At 45.5% G+C, this 22295-nt stretch overlaps 1 protein-coding gene across 3 annotated transcripts; it reads right to left on the reverse strand.

Annotated features, from left to right (window-relative positions):
• Positions 1-1071: 1071 nt before the first annotated feature.
• LOC121542524 (protocadherin-18) lies at positions 1072-7817 on the reverse strand. Of its 3 annotated transcripts, none has more exons than XM_041851926.2 (4): positions 4963-7817; positions 4416-4471; positions 3904-4088; positions 1072-2595 (listed from the first exon to the last, which is right to left on the reverse strand). In XM_041851926.2, the coding sequence occupies exons 1-4, from the start codon at positions 7459-7461 to the stop codon at positions 1643-1645; spliced, it is 3693 nt and encodes a 1230-aa protein (XP_041707860.1). In that variant the 5' UTR covers positions 7462-7817; the 3' UTR covers positions 1072-1642. The 3 variants fall into 3 exon arrangements, with proteins under 3 accessions (XP_041707860.1, XP_041707867.1, XP_041707857.1); XM_041851933.2 differs by having other exon boundaries at positions 3973-4088; positions 4416-4504; XM_041851923.2 differs by having other exon boundaries at positions 4416-4504.
• Positions 7818-22295: the final 14478 nt, after the last annotated feature.

Below are 22295 nucleotides of genomic sequence, written 5' to 3' on the forward strand. Positions count from 1 at the left end.
ACATACTGACTGACTGACTGACTGACTGACTGACATACTGACTGACATACTGACTGACTGACTGACTGACTGACTGACATACTGACTGACATACTGACTGACTGACTGACTGACATACTGACTGACTGACATACTGACTAACTGACTGATATTATTGGTTTGTAGCTATCTCCGTGGTTGAATGTGTGATTTATTTGGACTACAGGGTTGAGAGCACCAAGTGAATTCAGCTCCAGCTGCTTGCAACTGCTGCTTATGGCTGATGAAGAGGAGGAACCTGCTCCTGCAACAATTCAATCCGGCCTCCAGGGGGCTCTGTTCTGTTTCAAACTGAGCCTCAGACCTTCAGATGGGTAAAGTCATCTGAAGAACCAACTTGGGAAGCAGTAGTAAGTGGTGATGATAGAACCAATGTTTTTCAGTGCGCTGGTAACATCTGTAGGTTTTGTGTAAGCCATCGACCAAGAAGAAAATAGGAAGCAACACTATACTGGCATGAACAGCCTCCTTCCAATTATCTAGGACTTGAATAGGAGAAGCTCTGACTGTTACATCCCAGAGCAGTGTGCTGGAGTAGACCTGAGGTACGTGCTATCTGGGGTCCTTGGGATGTCCCTACCACATTGAAGTTGACATTTAAAATGGTTAAGGTAAGGGTTAAGGTTAGGGTTAGGTAAGGATTATGGTTATGGTTATGGTTATGGTTATGGTTAAGGTTAGGGTAAGGGTAGGGGTTAAGCTTAAGATTAAGATTAGGCTTTAGGGTAGGGACGTCCCAAGGATACAGGTTTGCACTGACCGTAGTAGACCTGACCGCCATTGGACCAATAGTGAGCTCTTTTGACCAATAGGGGGAGCTCAAATGGAACTCTTCTCATAGAAATGTAGACAACAGTTCAATGTTGTGCTATCAGCACCTCTTTGTAGAATTATGTATGCCAAATGTTGGAGATCTGTGAAGGTTCTTAACCTCCTATGGAACCATTTAATTTAGTAAATAAACTAAAGTCTCTGACTTCGTTCTTCTAATACAATGACAACATTAGTCAAAGATGAAACATCGAGACGAACTCATATTAGTTCTGTGTCTTTCCACTTTTATTTGTGTTTCCCCCCAAGTTCCCACAATACACCACAAAGACTTCTGTCCAATAATTAATATAGTAATGTATACATATAATAATAGTGACATAAAAAAACATTTCACAATACAAAAGACAATATTAAATATGTAGATTTTAAGTTGCATGTCAAAATCTTGATTATTTTTTTCTTAATTTAACATGCATTCAATATATAAAAATAGAATTCTGATTGATTAAGTTTATATACATTTTTTTTATATAAATATAATAATACAAATGTATTTTTAAAATACAAAGATAAATACAGTCACATTGTGTACATTGTGTACCAAACAAGAAAATACAAACATTATTTGGATATTTAGCATTCACAAAACACAAATACGTTAGAAATGCAACTTTAACGACAATTGCAGGTCTATGTCTTTCGTTCGTTTCTCTTTTCTTTTTTCCTACCCAGACTCCTCAGCTCCCCCTCCATAGACATGGCAGGACTCCTGACAGGAAGACAGGAAGTTGGAGGTCAGAGTTCAAAGGTGGAGGGTATTTAGGGATGTCTAGCTCTGCCGGACGTCCTGTAACAATTTGTTGATCTCAGCCACCAGCTCGCTGGCGTCCATCAGCTCATGGCGGCTGTCGCTCCTCTTCCCCTGCAGGTGTCCCAGCTGCCCCAGCACCGAGTCAAACTCATCCTCCTCAAAGTTCTCTGGGATTTCCTCCATGGCTGGGAGCCACTTACCGCACGGCCCCGGGAGGGGGACAGGGATGGGGGCCGGTGCCAGGAAGGGTGCCACCAGGGTGGGGCTGACCAGGGCAGTGAGGAGAGGGCTGTTCTTGGGGGTGGGGTGGCCGTGTCCGTTCTGAGGGCTGTTTTTAGTGACGGCCTGGTTCTGGTGGTTGTTCTGGGGGCTGAGCTTGGTGTTGGGTTTGAGGGTGTGGTAGCTGCCATTCTGGGGGTGTGGGTGGCCTGAGGGCCCGATGCTAGATCCGGGGTTCTGGAAGTGGGTGTTGGCGGCCCACGCTGCAACACCTTGCTGGTGGGCGGCAGCACTGGGCTTACCTGGCAGATGACCCCTCCTCCTGTCCAGTGACCCTGTCATGGGAACACCTACACCTCCCATACTCGTCCCTCCCTTTTGGGTCTCGCTGACCTGGACGTAGGAGTCCAGCGATGGGGGGAGGAGCTTCTGGAACATGCTGCTCATCTCTGACAACAGGGACGTGGTTCCACACAGGTCCTCCTCCCCCTCCTCTCCCCCCTCTCCCTCCTCGGCTCCCTCCTGGCTGTCCTTGCCAAAGGTGGAGAAGCTCTGGTTGTTGCGCTGGGCATGAGGGTGGGCAGGGTCGGAGGGCTGGGGGGGCTCCTGGGGGTCGCTGGCCTGGCGGGGGTCCTCTCCTGGGATGAAGAGGTTGCTGCGGTAGTCAGAGGAGGCTGGGGAGGGCAGGGGAGGCATCCAGCACTGGTCAGAGTGACCCAGGACACGACACTCCTCAGTGCACAGTCTCATCGCTACAGCGAGAGAGGGAGAGAGACATGGTCAGGGATACAGAGTCAAAAGGCACTGCACAGGGAGATGAAATACATGGTAGGTGGGCCCCATATGGCCATGCATTTCTACATACACAGACCATAGATTGTTCTTGGTATTACTGTTCTTTTGTTGATAGACTTGTGATGAGGGGAGATGGTGATGAGTAGGTATAGAACTGGGAGTGGTTTTGAAGGGAGGAGATGAAAGATTGTCTTTCATACAGTCTTTTAACATCAAACATTTGATGTCCATTCATCTTTAAACACAGTTGTATGATCTGGGTACAAACATAGGTGGAAATCTAAGCTAATTAGATAGCACATCACTCTGCAGGGGTACCATGTAATTAACATATCAGGACAATTCACTGGGCCAGATCAATGGCTACTTTTACTCATTCAAAAGAATCTGCTTAAAAACCTGCATTTTTCCCTTTCAAGTCGTGTCTATTCAATATTAAATCTTCAAATGAAAAATCTCTGAAGAATAAATTATACAAATCAAATATGCCAAGTTAAAGCCTTCATTAAAGACCGCTGGCTAGTCACTCATGCTATTCAGGGACTTCATTACCCTCTCATTACCATGAAAAGACCATTTATAATACATCTTAGAGCTGATGAAGGAAGAGTGCATTGGGGAGCATTGGAAAAACAGCAGCTGCAGCCATGCAGGCCGGCAGCATATTGCCTCCCCCGCTGATGAAAGGCAAAAATAAAAGATGAACCAGACTGATTTATAAAAACAGCCTTTCAAAGCTGTCAAAAAACCCACTCCAACCGCCTCTGTCTGCCTGCCGAACTGCCCAGCTGTCTGCATGGCTGCCTGATCGCACTCTGAAATAATTGTGTTGTGGAGGAGATGAGAGCTTTTTCTCATCAGAGAAACAGGTGATAATTCTACCTCTTTTCTCCCTCCACAGTCCCATCCAGTCCCAGTCACCGTGCTGATAAGCAGCTGGGGAGTGGATCTCTCAGAGGTGTTGGGGATGAGGGGTGATTGATAGTTCTGGTGAGAGGTGAGGTGGTGTGATAATGTGTGTTGTGATGGGGCATAGCTCAGAGGAGGCCTGTAGTGTAGGGTAAGGGCTAAGATGGGTGAGAGGAGTGATATGGTGAAAGGGGTGAGGATGGTATACCTGCATGCAGTCATTGTTGGTATAGTTCAGTAAAGAACAGGGGTATAGGGTAAGAGTCTGATATGTAGAGGGGAGAGTGTTGTAGGCTGAAGGGGGAGCGTTTTGAGTTGAGAGGGGTGAGAGGGGTGATGAGGTGAGGGGTGTATACCTGCATGCGGATGCTGTGGATGTGGTCTGTGTTGGCCGTCATGGGGGTATAGCTCATTAAAGGCCTCACCCAGGAGCCTGTCGATGGGAGACTCTCGTCCCGCCTCGTAGTCACTGTCCCCAGCCTCACTGTCACCACGACCACTGTCCTTCAGACTAAACTTGTCCATGTCGTTCAGAGCATACCTGGAGCCGGAGAGAGGAAATTATGGTTACACTTTCATAGAAAACAACATTGGAGGATGGTTCAAGGCTTATGCATATCAAAACGAAGTGCAGTGAATTCTCAAGTGGCGAAGGTTTTTGCATACAATTATCAAGTGTTATTAAGGTTGAGTCCTAAAATAGAACAAAGCAAATATAGGCCTACGAGGGAATACAGCCAAAAGCTTTTTAGGAAAATGTAAAGTATTGTAGAATAGTCCTTAGAGCCTTACTGAGTTATGCACACATGTACATTCTGATTCCCTTCAGGTGTGTTTATTTTAAGGTGCAGTTAGATGGTGTTATTACCTGTAGCTCCTGGTGTATTTGTTGCCACGGAAACTGGGTCTTGGCTGGTACTGGCCCTGATGGAGCATGGACAGAAGCTGTGAGACTTGCTACAATCAAAAAAGAAAATGTAAAAAAAAGAATGAAAGGATAAATGAATAAATGAATACTGATGGGAGCAGACAGGCACAAGGTCACAAGAGGTGGATGAACGTTGATATGACGTGGCGTGTTCTAAAACATGAGATGATCACTGGATAGAACTGAACATACCACAACATGGTGGACAAATTCAGAACAAATACTGAATATAAAATATAAAATGCAAAAATCATAATAGTAAACATTGTTCAATTTCTATATCACCATAATATAAAGCAAAGCCAAAACTCAAACATTCTTTATTCTATAGATATGTTGATGGTGGTCTATTTTAATACAAAGGCATTTAGGTGATTCAAAGACTACCATTAGCAGATAACATATTCATAAACCCTCTACTGATACAGTACTAAGGACATGAAATTCAACATCCTCTCTCTCTCTCTCTCTCTCTCTCTCCTCTTACTTCGACAGGGGGCGTGGCATTGGCCAGTTCCAGAGCAAAGTTCTCTGCGACGTGATTGGAGGAGATGGTGACCAGGCTGTTGAGCGACTGGCGGCTGTGGTGGCTCTGCCGGCTACCCATGGTGCCCCTCTCTGGGGCGGGTGAGGCAGAAGGTGAGTGTGGGTGTGCCCGTACAGGCAGGGTGCCATTGATGGTGGGGACCAGGGTGATGTCTCCCTTGTGGATCTGCCTAGAGGGCTTCTTGGGGTGGTTCTGGTACGTGTTCTCAGCCACCCTGCAGTTGTACGAGTTGTGGGGGTCCTTTTTCTCTCTGTTGCAGCGTGCCGTGGCGAACATCACCATGACCACCAGCAGCAGGGCACACACGGCCCCCAGGGAGATTATGATGATGAGGGAGAGGTCCAGGAGGGGCTGGCTGTGGCCTGTGGGGAGGCCTGGGGGCAAGAAGTCCATATTCTCCTGGAGGGAGAGGCGGAGCAGGGCCCCGGTGGACAGGCGGGTGGTGCCCCTATCCTGCACCTCCACCCTGATCTCCAGCACGTCCTTGGGAACCCCCTCCAGACTGCTGTTTGTCCGCAGCTCGCACTGCCGCGCATCCATCACAAACAGGCCCTCCTCGTTGCCACCGACAATAGAGCAGCTCAGCTCACTGTTGGCACCGGTGTCACGGTCAGTGGCCTTGACAATTGTGACCAGCTGACCGGCGGAGGCGTGTCTCCAGAGGAGGAGGTCGGCGGTGTGGTTCCGTAGGAGCGGGGACTGGATGACAGGCGGATTGTCGTTGTCATCTAGCACGGTCAGGAGGACGGTGGCGTTGGAGGAGAGGGCGGTATTCCCTCCATCGCGTGCCTGGACGGTGAAGGAGATGCGGCTGACATCCTCGTGGTCGAAGCTCCGTAGGGCGTAAATGGCGCCGTTGGATGGGTCGATGGTGACGTAGGTGGAGATGGGGCTTCCCTGGACCAGAGTGTCCACCACTGTGTAGGTCACCTGACCGTTGGTGCCCAGGTCAGGGTCAGACGCCACCACTGTCATCAGGTAGGCCCCGGGAGAGTTGTTCTCTGACTTGTAGACCTCGTAGCGACTCTTCTCAAAGCGGGGCGGGTTATCATTTTCATCCAACACCTGCACCGTGAAGTGTTTGATGGTGGAAAGGCTTGGAGAGCCGCGGTCCTCAGCTATGAAAGTCAAACTGTACTCTGACCTCTTCTCTCTGTCCAGAGACACGTTGGTCAGGATCATGTAATTCTTCTCGTAGGTCTTCTGCAGCCGGAAGTGCCCGTGGCCGTGCAGGCGGCACACCACGTCGCCGTTGAGCCCTGCGTCACTGTCGTCCACACGCACCAAAGCAATGAAGGTGTCCACCGGCGCGCCCTCTGAGATGTAGGCCACTTCCTCCTTACCAGGAGTCATCAGATTAATGTTGATCTCCGGTTTGTTGTCATTCACATCCACCACTTTGATGACAATTTTACAAAGTCCTGGGATTGAGTTGGGACCCAGGTCCTGAGCCTGAACATCCAGCTCATAAGAAGACGTAGTTTCATAGTCCACTTTTTTAATCAGTGTAATTTGGCCATTTTCAGGGTTCATTTTAAACGTCTCCAGTATTTTGGGAGAGACATGACTGCTGAAAGAGTAAACTATTTTACCGTTAGTGCCCTCATCCGGATCTGTGGCGTTCAAATCAATCAGTGGAGTCCCAAGTGGTGAGTTTTCCAGGAGATTAATAACGTACACCTGCTCATCAAAAGCCGGACTGTTGTCATTAGAGTCTGAGATGCTTATCTTGAGCAGAGTGGAGCCGGACTTCGGGGGGACTCCATTGTCCGAGGCCGTTAGCTGCAGCTGGTAGCTGGACTGCACCTCCCTGTCCAGCTCTTTCACCACCACCAGCTCTGCGTATTTGGCACCGTCGGTTCTGGTCCTTATGTCGATTTTGAAAAAGTTATTCGGTGTCAGAGAGTAAGAGGAAAGGGAGTTATCTCCCACGTCAGGGTCCGTGGCGCTGTCCAGAGGGATGCGGTTGCCCACAGACGCGCTCTCGGAGATCTCAATGGGAATGATGGCACGGGAGAACTGTGGCGAGTTATCGTTTATATCTAAGACTTCCACCTCGACGTGGAAAAGCTGGAGGTATTCAGTGGGCAGAGTGACAACGTCAAATTCGATAGAACAGTTTAGGTTCTTTTCACAAAGCTTCTCCCGGTCAATCTTGGTCCCTATGGTGATTTCACCGTCCTCCTCCCGAACCGACAGAAACGGAGTGCTCCCCCGCTGCATAGCACGGAACCGAAAGGACACTGAACTTGGTAATTTAGACAGAACATCAGCCACGTCCTCCTTTAGCCTTGCAATCACCGTGCCCACTTTTTGCTCTTCATAAACTTTATATTTCAAAGTCTTACCAGAAACGTCCTGCATAATTGCAACCAAAAATAATAATAGTGCAGTGGAAAATACTGTATTCCCTTTGGGTGTATTCATTTTGGCACCCATCTTCAGCACCCGGGATGGGGCTACACTACCATGGAGGAGCAAGGTTTGAAAAAAAGATGCTCTCTCAAAAGTATAGCATGTTAAATCCCTTCAGTAAGTCACCTTCGGTGAAAAGTCGTGCAAATCGACTGGACGATGAAGATTTGAGAACCCAAAATCAAACGGGTCGGAGTTTTCTTTTGGCTCCGATTTTACACCAAAAACACCAACTCAAATGCAGTGTTTTTCTTCCTCTCGTGATCAGTTGCAACATCCACTTACGCCGTCTGTGTGTGGAGTGTGTGTCTGGAAATCTGAGCGGTGAGAAAAGGCGTAGCTCCGCTTGGTTGCTGTGCGCTCTGCTCTGTCGAGCGCTCCTGCCGTCTGTCTCATCTACAGACTGGCCCTCATAGCCCGCCCCTCACCCAAACTGCGTCTTTTTCCTTAGCTCACACAAAAACGTTTCCCCAGCCCCCCTCCCCTCTCCTTTACACCCCCTCCCTAAATCAAGTGCTGCCCCTTCGCTGCCTCCAGGGTGTCCATTCACAACACAGAGGGGCCCTTGATTTCCGAAGCCGGGAGGACCAGCCCAAAGATGTAGTTTTAAAGTGTGCCACAACAATAAGGGGGATTATTCAGGGAGAACTTTAAACATATCCAAATTGACCCAGGGCTGCCTCGGCACTCGCATATTGTCATAGCTGCATTTCACAAACGTGTGCCACTGTCAGATTGAATATGCTAAAAAATAATCTTGACACTCTATTCCTACATTAAATATGATAAAGAACTTAAACGTTCCGTATAATCTCCCTTGGTATGAGATAAACCTCAAAATAGCCCTGCTTGAGTTTTACGTGCTGGTTATGAGCATCTGTTATGGCAGTAAAAAAATCAAAATGTATTTTGAGGTGAATATCATATGTGGTTGTTTCATATATTTAGCCTAACTGGAAAACATTGGACACAATATATATAATGGGGTATTTAAGTTGGTTAAAGTGGATACAATTTGGTTACCAAATTCATGTTCCTAAAGTCGTGGTGATCAAAAGGTTGCATAGCCTCACATTTGATCTTTCAAGCCATCAAAGTGGAGAGAAAAATATAAGAAGGTAAAGAGTGAATGTTTGTGGATCCAAGTCTTGCACTTTACTGAGTGAGAAGACCTCTGCGCGCCCTCATGGCGCGTGTGGCGAATTTCTGAAAGGATTCCCTCCAGCTAAATGTGTCTCGCGGCGGGTCACGCCGGTGGACACTTTTCTCCCCTGTATAATATTGTTTTACAACCTCCCATCCCTGATCCGGCTGAATTAGCATCCTCAAACTCGCGCTCAGAGTGCAAACACGAGCAACTGGAGCTTTAAGAAGGCACCAGGCCATCTGGCGCGAGGTTCAGACAACCCAAACCCATAGTCAGTTCAGGCCCCGCGAGCCTCCCGATAGAAACACTCCCAGAGAATTGACGCCCTTTCAGGTGCGATTCAGAAAAAATGCAATACCGTTTCCTCGCGCCTTGCCTTGATAAATCTCTCCAAAACATTTTTCTAGACTCCACCGGTTGGCCCCATTCAGCGCACAATTAGACATGTGACAAAGGAATGAATTCCCACCAAGCTATATTTGATGTGGTAACCCGGAGCACTAAGGTATTCTATATCACTGATGGTGATTTTAGCCCATTGGACAAAACCACTTATTTTTTATTCTCTCTGTAAAGTAGGATAGAGCATATTTACTGAGGTTCCCTGGCTGCATTTAAATTCCTGGAGTGACTCGTGGGAAAAAGCATCAGAGGAGATGCGCTCGCTCTCTCCGCCATCTGTCTCCATGCACACACATGGACATTGATTCAGCAGAGATGCAAATCAATATAGCCCTCTCCCTAGTGATTCAACACATACTAGGCAATTACCAGCTAATGAACACATTTATGTGTTTGATTTGGGGATTGTTTTTTATAAGATCCCCACATACTGTAGGATGTGGCATTAGAACAATATAAATGTGACCCAAATATGTGTTTTTAGATGCGTAAAAAGGTCCTAAACGCAGCATCCAAAACAAGCGCTCAAACTTTCAATGAAATAACTGGTGCCAAATTATTATGGGTGGTCGCTGGGAATGGAAGAGCAACCATGTAGACTGTTCTCTCACGAGGGCAGGGAGCCGGGTGAAAAGGCCCCGCTAACGTTTAACAAAGTTAGCCACGGGCCGGTGCCTCGATTCTCTCCATCTCACCCGGCTCTGAGAAAACCCCGGGCGAGCTTGCAGTGCCCTAAAATCATTACTGCAGTGGGGAATGCAGGCTAATCACATTTCCACCACAAAGAAGACAAACACATCGTGAGTTTAAACAAGAACGGGTTTAATTCGAATAAAACCAATGGAAACACAAAATCAAGGCCGAAAGCAGATGCAAACTCAGTACATTTAGATACGCACTTCTCTATACTAATATGTGTTAAGAACTCTTTAAAATATATATATACCAAGTCTATGTTATCCTTATGTTGGGCTTAGATGGCAGGTGCAGCGACAAAACAGTTTCAAACCCGAATTGTCTCATGCCACAGTGGGCAAGAACATACAGTTATAAGAACTATGCTATACGGGAATTAGAGTAGGCCAAACCCATATATTTACGTTTCAGTGTTGATATGTAAAATAATCAGATGCAGATCTCAAAACAATGTATTTGTATAATGCAATTAGCTAGACTATAGCTCGCCAATAGCTTCCCTACATAATGATCTCAAATACAAAATCAACATTTAACACAACTCAAAATGCAATGCTAAGACGCTGTGTTGGTTTCAATCATAGGGCTGCCTATATTAATTCAGAAAATGTTCCATTGTGTTAATTTTGGCGACAGTCTGGCCTGCTCATATGGCGGTCTCTGTGGATGGAGAGGGGGTGCAGTGATTCAGCCCACTGGGGCCGTAAAGTTACTACTGGGAGCCTGGAGAGAGGGGAGAGCTGTGGGAGGGGAGAGCTGCACTTTGTCATTGAAATGAAGGAGATCCCGATGACAAAAGCGCTTAGCAGGTGGAACTAGGCCGCCCCGGGGTCCTCCGAAAACCGTCGGGGGAGCTGCCGGCGCGCCACTCACGAAAGGGAAAGTTTCTCCCCCCCAGTTCCTTGCGCCAGGCGGCGGAATGCTCCTGATCCTGCGCGCGCCGGGGTCGCGTGCGTTTGTAAAGGCATGCGAGCATCTGCCGCCTTCCTCTCTCATTATCGTTCTTTTAGCTCGGCTCTCTCATGAGGAAAGGAAATGCTTGGGGAGAGAGCTGGGTGAGTAGGGAAGAAGCACGGGTCTCTTCCGTGTGGCCTCGTGACAATGCTTGTTGTTATTCATCCGCAGCCAGAATCGCAGTGGTAACTAGGGGGGGTATTGCCATAAGACACGTGCAGCAGGGCGTGTATATGTCTCACACGAAGATGGACACGGTTGTATAAATAGTTACAATGGTTTCCTCTGTCATTCAAGGTGGACCATGCAGAGTTTACAACAACTTGTATCAACATTTACATCAGGCAGGCTTTCTTTTAAGACATTCCCATGATTTGTTTCAAACGAATGGCAAGTAGTTAGTTGAGTCTTTCATCATCCCCCGATATAAAGGTTTTACATATGCATTACTTCACCTAGGCCTATTATTTACCAAGAATTACAGTTTGAAAATAAACCTATCCAGATTATGCGAACAACACAATGCATACCCACAATTTCATTAATGATGTCATGTTATAGTGTAGGGCCTTCCACATATGGAAATCATAAATGTAGAATCATTTTTGAATGTATATATCTGAGTAGAGTCACACAGCCTACATAAACATAGGCCCTATGTGTTTTAATCTCTGCCAAGGTGTCCTTTCCTTGGTCCCTATAGGATCACCAGTCTGGAGACAAGGCAGAAGGGCCCACACAGATAACCCTATCTGGTAGTGTTTTATGTCTGTGTGGGCTACTGCTTGTCCTTCCTTTATAATACCACTGCACCCTCTCACACACTCTTTCTCTCTTCTCACCCTCATTCTATCTCTCAGACCTTAGCCCTCTGAGAGGACAGTCATCATACCATGACTGTATATACTGTCTACTCTTCTTTACAGTGTCCTGTGCGCCATCTCTGTGAGCAGAGAGATTGAGAGAAAGAAATACCAACAACCACTCTGAGAAATGCAGTACTACGGAGACCACTGATGCTCTTCTCCAAAAATAACATGCACGTAAGTACAGGGACCAGTAGAAATGAAGGTATTGCTTCATAGATATTAATTGACACTACACTCTTTCCAAAATAGCTATGCTGCTGTCCCCATAGGATAACACGTTTTGGTTCCAGGTAGAACCCTTTTTGGTTTCAGGTAGAACCTTTTTGGGTTCCATGTACAACCCTCTGTGGAAAGGGTTCTACATGGAACCCAAAGGGTTTTACCTGTAACCAAAAGGATTCTACCTAAAATCAAATCAAATCAAATTGTATTTGTCACATGCGCCGAATACAACAGGTTTAGACCTTACAGTGAAGTGCTTACTTACAAGCCCTTAATCAACAATGCCGTTTTAAGAAAAATAAGTGTTAAGAAAGTATTTACTAAATAAACTGAAGTAAACAAAAATGTAAATAAATTGAATAAAATATAGAAATAGCAAATAATTAAAGAGCAGCAGTAAAATAACAGTAAGGAGGCTATATACAGGGGTACCAGTACAGAGTCAATGTGAGGGGGCACAGGTTAGTTGAGGTAATTGAGGTAATATGTACATGCAGGTAGAGGAACCAATAGGGGTTATTCAAAGGGTTATCCTATGGGGACAGCTGAAGAAGCCTTTTAGGTTCTAGATAGCACCTTTTTTTCTGAGTGTAGTGGTGAATTATGTCGTGAGTCATAGTTGTTCAGTGGGGGATTCTAAATAACCAAATATCCCCACCACACCTCTGCTGAACCATGCGGCAGCTGGTAGCTGAGACACAGTAGCTGTGGTGTTTTTGTTCACCACTTGTCCCTTATCAGGCCCCATTGTCTTGGCTGTGATTACTGTCTCATCTGTTGGGTCCCTTTGCTACTGTGCTGTCACCCTGTAAAAGTCCCTTATAGGAGTTTATTCAACCTTTAGGACTGTCTGAAGGACCTCTTTGAGTCTGTCTGTTTCTCTGTGTAGTATATAGAGCAACATATGTGTAGTGTGGTGTGGTGTGGTGCACAGTTCTACAATGCTACCATTTTGGTCTCATATGCTCCTAAATATTTTGCTGTGCTATCTGGAATTTTAATTTGGGACCACCAGTGCCCCTAAAAAAACAACCCCAGATAACATTTAGTGGAAAAGTAAGAAAGGAAAAGGGATATCTTCTTCAGGAGATGAGCTTCAAAGGTAGCTAGGTTTCATATAGGCCCAAGGTAGGCTACATCTCAATCTTAAAAATCACATTTTCTGGTGCTCCTTAACCCTGTATTGCTGGCAATTCTTATCATTAATACATTTCATATTTTTCATTGTGCTCCTACATTTCTTAATGTGCTCCTACCTTTTTCAATTTAGGAGCACATGTGCTCCTTATAAAAACATGTCATCATAGAGCCCTGTGGTGTGGTGTGTAGTTAATGTTATGTGCCTGCTGTTGTTTACTTTCTTATTTTTTATTTATTCTTAACCTTAATTTAACTAGGCAAGTCAGTTAAGAACAAATTCTTATTTACAATGACGGCCTACACCGGCCAAACCCAGACGACGCTGTGCGCCGCCCTATGGGATTCCCAATCACGGCCGGTTGTGATACAGCCTGGAATCAAACCAGGGGGTCTGTAGTAACGCCTCAAGCACTGAGATGCAGTGCCTTAGACCGCTGCGCCACTCGGGAGCCCAATGTTTTCTCCTCATAGGTATGTATTTGAAACAAATACCATGCAAAAGATAAGTACTGAGATTCCCTCTCAGCACATCAACGACACGAATGACAGAAGTTTTCCGTGACCCTGTTGAGAAAGAGAATAGTGCTGTCAAATGCATAGCAAGTATCGGGATTCTAATGGCTTCTTTAGTCAAACACTACTTGACTCCTCCGGTCGCCAACAGAAGCCTATAGTAATATAAGTTTCATACATAGACAATATGATGAACATAGAAGGAGATTACATCTGGGGTTCCACCCTGCATTCATGTTGTGACAGAGCAAAGCCCCGCTCCCTGGTCTACACACATCTGGCATATGCTGTGCTGTTACCCAATCACTTGTTTTTGAAGCGATACAATATCTCACACCCGCTTTTCATATCGCAGACAAAGATATCCTGTGTCAGCCAGAGGTGCCCCAGTTTAATAACTGGGGATCTTCTCTTCCCACATCCCTCTGTTTTTCTCTCTGCCACTCTCTCTGTCTATCTTCAGAGCAACATTTCTGAGGATTTCCAACAGTTGTGGAACAAAGGGAACATTTTGTTTTTCCTAATAGAAAGAATGATCTCATTTAAAATCGGCTTTCTGTGCTTGCTTTCGCTATTAAGTTACAAATAAGTGAAGAGAAATTGACTTTCCCTTTCAAAATGAATGTTAATTAAGTATAATACATGTCTAACAATAAAGTGTATAACGTGATAAAATCAGATTGCCACGTTTCCGTAAATTCCTCCGTAGACGGTGCTGTTAAATCCTTGATAGCTTGACAACTATCTAGATGGAAGTGTGCCATCTCAATAGATTACAACACAATACCCCTATTTAAAGTGTCTCAAAGGTGGGGGATCGACGCATGCAGCCAGGACAAAGAAACAACAGCCAACAGCCACAATGTAGTTTTTCTTTGCTGACCCATGCTGCATGAGTTTGAGAAGAGAAAGACTGAACAATAGCCCTCCTATGTGGGTTGTGTTGAATGTTCCTCACATGCAGGGTCTTGGGGTGACATATTTTGGGGGTTGTTCATTCATTAGGGAAAATATTTATTACCCCCCCGTCCCCCCAAACCTTCCCCCCTCTATTTGTCTTGGCAGATGTGAAGCAGGCGAGGCACAGACTCTTTTTGGGGGGTGCTGCTGCTGCCTCGTCGTCGGGCTGTGTTGCAGGGGCCAACGCCACGTGTTCCTAATTTTGGGCCATTTCCGTGGAAACTTTTATGGAGCAGAAATATCCCCTTCTGTTGTTCTACGAGGTTTAGGGTGGTGTGAGCCATAGCCTGGGACCCATTTATCTTTAAGGGTGACGTCTAGCCACAACCATTGCTCTTTAACTTCAGTTTGTAGTCTATTCCTGCAAGACAGGAAGAGATCCTAGCACTAACACATTCGACTGTGAAACAATGATTTCTGGACTGAAAGTGAACTGCTGCAGTCTGTTTGAAGCCCACTGGATAGATTTGATGTATTAAAGATGTTTATTTCCGCACCACATGATATCCTTTTTGAGTTCAGACAAGCCAAGTCAAAACTCATAAACCATTTACTTGTTTAAATCAAATATACCAACTATTGTGTGCTTAAAAGGAGCACGCACTAAGAAAGTGCTTCAAATCGGCAGCTCTGTTTAAGGTCACTAGCATCCTCAAAGTATCTAGCAGTACTGTCTTCAGAAGGAACTACACAGTCACAGCCACTACAGTGTACCACTCTCCTATAAAGCTAGTAAGCTGGTGGGGCTCTATTAGTTATCACTGCAGGATCTTACTTTATGACCGCAATTAAGCGGGCCAGACAGTAAAAACAGGATTTGTGTTTATTATCCGTCCTGGTGGTGTGGAAGGGATAGGGTATTACACGCCTCTATGACTACAGGAGCATAATGGCTTCCAGACCAGGGCTTTATCTAAAAACTCTGCCTGCTCAGGTTTGTTGGGGTTGAAGGAACAGAGGTGGTTTGTATGTGTGTGTGTGAATGTGTGTGAGTGTTTGAGCCACTTGACAAACCCTGATCGCTCCGGAATTTACCGGCTTGGTTATCCCCAGGGTGTATTTGACATCCTTCAGTAGTGAGATCCAGGGAGGAAATTAGAGTGTCTTTTTACAGTCAGTAAAGTCAGGGAAAGGTTTTAATCAAACACCATTAAGGAGAGGGAGGCCGTCGGTGCGTTGGTGCGTGTTTGGCTCCACGCCAACTCTGCCATTTTACCTCAGGGTTCCGCAGAGTTTAGGTTCCCCCTTTAAAACAACAACTGAAAGTCATATTTACTTCTAGTCCAGACCTTGACTGCTCTCATAAGTCACTCCAGATAAGTAAATTAACACATAAAGGAAAAGCAGATACATGTTTTGAATAGAGTGTGTACACCGGGAGTGAGTACACTGTAAACAAGAGTTCTGACAGCCAGAGTCTCGAGCATCAACAGAAACGTGTGTGTTACAGAAACTTGTGTTTTCTACAAACCCTCTGAGGGGAAGAGCATTAGAAGCCCCTGTGTTAATGCTTAATATCGATGTAGCTGCTGAAAAGCAGGAGCAGAAATATAGTGGTAACGTCACTCTGATGAGAGAACATTAAAAGCAGTACAGATACACATTATAGCTGCAAACCCTTAGCATTGGAATAACTGATGAATCATTCATAAGCATCCCGCTGTATGACTTCTTAGTCTGAGAGAAGGAGAGAGAGATTTAGCAAATTTGCATTAAACAAAAGTTGAAATGTCAAACTACTAAGCGTTGCTTTATTGGTGAGGACTTGCAAACCCTTTCCCTGTGTACGAAGGAAAGAGCTGGAATGCGTATGCTAAATGATTGTCTAATGGGCTATTAATTCAAATCAGAGCTCGCACCGGATAAATAAAAATAACTTTCAAAACACGCTAATGATCTGATTTTGCTGGCCCGCTCTCCTTGTAAGTTTTCCTCGACGCAAACTCAAGGCACATATGCACACACACACACATAGCCTAGTCCCAAGAGCCTCATCGGAACACTCTCTGAGAGAGAAAGAGTAAAAAGAGAGGGAGCGAGAAAGAAGAGAAAAGCAACAGAAGAGGCTGGTTTGCATAGACATGTTTCAGCTAATAAAAGACAACACTAATTACACTGCTAGTGTTCATATCCATTAGACAGTTCTACTCATCAGTCATTACACCTTATTCATAAATATTGTCTTCTTCCTCTTTTCCCTCATCCTACTCTTCCCTCCATCTCATTCTCCTCTTTCTGTCTCCCATCTCTCCCCCTGCTGCTGCTTCCTCCTCCTCCCCCTTGCGGCATGGAGGTTGAGGATATCCTAATACTGGTATACCAGTCCTGTTTATTATACAGTACATGCAGTAGATATGTTCTACTTGTTTGGCTAGCCACTCATTGACTCTGCAGACAGAGACAGACATGCATTTGTCGCTGTCTATGACAGCGTTGATGCATGTCAACGCACGGCCCTACATTTCCACTCAGAATCAATGAATTACCATGATTGGATGCAAGGGGAATGCATTTGAATCTCAGTAGAGCACTCAGCTGTTGGATTGCTACAGATGGATGGCTACCAATGCAGATGGATTTCTACAGATGTCTAACATGGTCTACCATCCCCTTCTCTCCTCATCCTCTTCTCTCTCCCAGGCCTCTTCAGGCCTCTCTCCCCTCCTGCTGAGGGATAAGTTACACTCTGTCTCTCTCCATGGTGTCCAGATGCTGATCCATCATTGTTAATGCCAGGCCAGGGACTATGGTAATAAGTGACTCTCCCCCTACCCCAGCCCCCATCCCAACACAAGCACTGACTTTTGTGACGGCTTGGGTCCTTTGTCAGGCCGCTGCTGACCCCCTGACCCCTCGGCCCTCCTCCTATGGGAACAGGAGGAGAGGAGACAACAGGGGTCTGGCACATAGTCACACACACACATACACACATACGCAGACACACACACATATGCGCACACACAGGCATACGCACACACACACACACACACACACACACACCGAGACAGAAGTTCACTCACACACACAGAGATTCACACACACCGACTCACTCACTCGGACACACACACAAACACACACACACACACACACAAACACTGACACAGAGGATTACACTCACACACACAGACACACTTTCACACAAAGACACTTGTTTGCTGACACACTCCCTCATCTCGTTCATTCTCCCTCCTCCTTTCTTTCTGTCGTTTTATTTTTTTTGTGGGGGGTAAGATCCCTCCAAGTCATTAGCAAGCAGAGTGTGTTGAGCATGAGATTAAGAGAGACTCTTTTTAATTAAAAGCCAGAGAAAGAGAGACGGGGCGAGATAGCAGACAGACAGAAAGAGAGAAGAGGGAGAGAAAGAGAGACGGAGACATACCATTAAACTCATTTAACTCTGGGCTCAGTCAACTGAATACCTCTCACACAACTCAATTTATCCTTCAATCAGTCTAAGTATATCTGTCTATCTTCTTATTGTTGATGTCTGTGAGAAAGAAAATCCTGGGCAACAACATTGCATTCTCAACTGATTAACATTTGAAGAGGCCTCAGAGCCAACATTACACATTAACTCTCTCTGTCAACGACAAACCTGGCAAGTTCTCTCCCTCTGCTATTTGTTTTTTAGCGGAGAAGGTTGAACATGTGGCCTTGATCTTTTACTCTAGATAGCCACATTCCTAAATAGAATATGAGTGTTAAACATCTTAGAGTTAGAGAATGCTTTAAGAAAATGAATCAGAGGGATTATAGCCTATATTCCACTTGGATTGACTCCAAGTGGAATATAGGAGGAGAAAAGAGGGGGATCAGAAATAATGAAAAAAATAAGGGTATTGACGTAGAGCCTATTTAAAATCACCCTACTTTTCATCAAAACAACATCAAAACAACCAGCACAACACTGACCTCCTTTCTACCTTTCTGTTCTTCCTGTTTTTGTATTTTTGTATATAAAAAAAAAAAGTGAAAGTATGCATCACTTTGTCTGGGTTGGAAATTACCGTCCAGAATTCTGTTTTTACAAGGGTTAGCTAATGAGATGGATATTTTAGAGGGAAATTTAGCTTGGTTTCCTCAGCATTGTCAGATTAACGATACGGGTTCATTTGTAGGATAGTTACAGTGCCTTCAGACAGTATTCATACCCCTTGACTTATTCCTCATGTTGTTGTGTTACAGCCTGAATTCAAAATGGATTAAATATATTTTTTCTCTCACCCGTCTACACACAATACCCCATAATGACAAAGTGAAAACATGTTCTTAGAAATCTTAGCAAATGTATTGAAAATTAAATATAGAAATATTTACATAAGTATTCACACCCCTGAGTCAATGCATGTTAGAATCACCTTTGGCAGTGATTACAGCTGTGAGTCTTTCTGGGTAAGTCTCTAAGAGCTTTGCACACCTGGATTGTACAATATTTGTACATTATTCTTTTTAAATTCTTCAAGCTCTGTCGAGTTGGTTGTTGATCATTGCAAACAGCCATTTTGAAGTCTTGCCAAAGATTTTCAAGCCGATTTAAGTCAAAACTGTAACTAGGCCACTCAGGAACATTCAATGTTGTCTTGGTAAGCAACTCCAGTGTACATTTGGCCTTGTGTTTTGGTTACTGTCCTGCTGAAACGTGAATTTGTCTCCCAGTGACTGTTGGAAAGCAGACTGAACCAGGTTGTCTTCTAGGATTTTGCCTGTGCTTAGCTCTATTCCGTTTCTTTTTATTCTAAAAAACTCCCTAGTCCTTGCCGATGACCACATGATGCAGCCACCGCCATGCTTGAAAATATGAAGAGTGATACTCAGTAATGTGTGTTGATGGATTTGCCCCAAACATAACGCTTTGTATTCAGGACATAAAATTAATTTCTTTAGCACATTTTTGGCAGTATTACTTTAGTGCCTTATTGCAAACAGGATGCATGTTTTGAAATGTTTTATCCTGTACACATTTACATTACATTTACGTCATTTAGCAGACGCTCTTATCCAGAGCGACTTACAAACACGCTTCCTTTTTTTTACTCTGTCATTTAGGTTAGTATCGTGGAGTAACTACAATGTTGTTGATCCTTCCTCAGTTTTCACCTATCACAGCCATTAAACTATGTAACTGTTTTAAAGTCACCATTGACCTCATGGTGAAATCCCTGAGCAGTTTCCTTCCTCTCTGGCAACTGAGTTAGGAAGGACACCTGTATCTTTGTATTGACTGGGTGTATTGATACACCATCCAAAGTGTAATTAATAGTTTCACCATGCGCTAAGGGATATTCAATGTCTACTTTTCATTTTCTTTTACCCATCTACCAAAAGGTGCTCTTCTTTTCGAGGCATTGGAAAACCTCCCTGGTCTTTGTGGTTGATTCTGTGTTTGAAATTCACTGCTCGACGGAGGGACCTTACAGACAATTGTATGTGTGGGGTACAGAGATGAGGTAGTCATTCAAAAATCATGTTAAACACTATTATTTCACACAGAGTGAGTCCATGCAACTTAATATGTGACTTGTTAAGCACATTTTTACTCCTAAACCTGTTTGGGCTTGCCATAACAAAGAGGTTGAATACTTATCGACTCAAGACATTTCAACTTTTCAATTGTTAAAATTTGTAAAAATGTCTAAAAACATAATTCCACTTTGACATTATGGGGTATTGTGTGTAGGCCAGTGACACAACATCTCAATTTAATCTATTTTAAAGGCTTTAACACAACTAAATGTGGAAAAAGTCAAAGGGTGTAAATACTTTCTAAGTCTTATTGGTCTCTATTTGTGCGAAATCATGCAGACCTGTCTCACTACTGCATCACTGGAAATATAAGATAATCTACCATGAAGAGATAGAATGCTTGGGGGAGACTTGGGAAAACCTTTGTTCAACTCTAATCATTGAATACTTTATGTTAGAGAGAGAGAGAGAGAGAGAGAGAGAGAGAGAGAGAGAGAGAGAGAGAGAGAGAGAGAGAGAGAGAGAGAGAGAGAGAAAGAGAGAGAGAGAGAGAGAGGTCCTATATCCATACAAACAGGTCTAGTAGTAGTAATAAATTATGTCCTCTCACGTTTTCGTGTTGTGATGTCATGTACTCTGATGAGAAATGGGTTGAAGAAACGGTAGGATAGGAGAGTTGGATCTTATCTGGGTAGACTGAACTGGGTCAGGGACAGGGTCTGGACTGGAGAGGATGTTCAGTACAGGACAGGTCCCAGTTACTGTCTTCCCATTGTCTTGCTGAAGTACAGGCTCTATGGAGTTTGGTTTAATTTGGACCTTACTTCATGCAAATGAGGGTGTGAGTGGGAGTGATAGTATGACAAAGCATCTGATGTTATTGAAGCTGCACATATAATCATCTTTGCCTGTGTTCTACAACAAGATGAGATGTCGACAACAGACATAGATTGGTAGGGACGTTGTACAAAGCAATGGTAACTGTAGAGCTGAAACCTCTTTAAGCCTTCTACATGCTTCGGTTTGGCTGGCGGCTAGCGGAACTTGGCTAGGCGAACCGAACGAGTGTGCTCGTATACAGTACTCCCTTAAAAGACCATCGCTTGAAATACGATAACGAAATGGCAATAGTACTGTTTGTCCATTCTGAGATGCTATAGCCAGCATACACTTCCTCAAAATAGTCAGAATTAATCTAAGATAACTCAAGAAATCTGTCATTCATTTTGATGTTTTTGTTTAGGAGATCTTAGTCACGCAATTTCACATCTAACTATGACGTTTGGTGCAGTATTTCTTAGTCAGGGGCTAATTTGAAATAAAATAAACAGGAAAGGGTTCAGCATCGCCCTGCAGCAGACAACCTTACACAGCGGCCAGAGAGATAGGGAGGGAGAGAGGGAGAGAGGAGGGGGAGCAGAGAGTGAGGGATTGAGAGGGGAGGGAGAGCATAGAGGGAGGGAGGGAGGGAGAGAGGAGGGGAAGAAGAGAAAGAGAGATGGAGAGAGGAGGGGGAGCAGAGAGAGAGGGAGGGGGAGCAGAGAGAGAGGGAGGGAGAGAGGAGGGAGAGCAGAGATAGAGGGAGGGAGAGAGGAGGGGGAGCAGAGAGAGAGGGAGGGGGATAGGAGGGGGAGCAGAGAGAGAGGGAGGGAGAGGGGAGGGGGAGCAGAGAGAGAGGGAGGGAGAGAGGAGGGGGAGCATAGAGAGAGGGAGGGAGAGAGGAGGGGGAACAAAGAGAGAGGGAGGGAGAGAGGAGGGGGAGCAGAGAGAGAGGGAGGGAGAGCAGAGAGGGAGACAGAAAGAGAGCAGAGAGGGAGGGAGAGAGGAGGGAGAGCAGAGAGAGAGGGAGGGAGAAAGGAGGGGGAGCAGAGCGAGAGGGAGGGAGAGAAGAGGGGAAGCAGAGAGAGAGAGGGAGGGAGAGAGTAGGGAGAGCAGAGAGAGAGGGAGGGAGAGAGGAGGGAGAGCAGAGAGAGCGGGAGGGAGATAGGAGGGAGAGCAGAGAGGGAGACAGAAAGAGAGCAGAGAGGGAGGTAGGGAGAGAGAAGGGAGAGCAGAGAGAGAGGGAGGGAGAGATGAGGGGAAGCAGAGAGAGAGGGAGGGGGAGAGGAGGGGGAGCATAGAGAGAGGGAGGGAGAGAGGAGGGCGAGCAGAGAGAGAGGGAAGGAGAGGGGAGGAGAGCAGAGAGAGGGAGGGAGAGAGAGGGAGAGCAGAGAGAGGGAGGGAGAGAGGGAGGGAGAGAGGAGGGGGAGCAGAGAGAGAGGGAGGGAGAGAGGAGGGGGAGCAGAGAGGGAGACAAAAAGAGAGCAGAGAGGGAGACAGAAAGAGAGCAGAGAGGGAGGGAGAGAGGAGGGGGAGCAGAGAGAGAGGGAGGGAGAGCAGAGAGAGAGTGAGTGAGGGAGAGAGGAGGAGGAGCAGAGAGAGAGGGAGGGAGAGAGGAGGGAGAGCAGAGAGAGAGGGAGGGAGAGAGGAGGGAGAGCAGAGAGAGGGAGGGA

The sequence above is a fragment of the Coregonus clupeaformis genome, chromosome 3 (assembly GCF_020615455.1).
Source record: "Coregonus clupeaformis isolate EN_2021a chromosome 3, ASM2061545v1, whole genome shotgun sequence".
Lineage (NCBI taxonomy): Eukaryota > Metazoa > Chordata > Actinopteri > Salmoniformes > Salmonidae > Coregonus > Coregonus clupeaformis.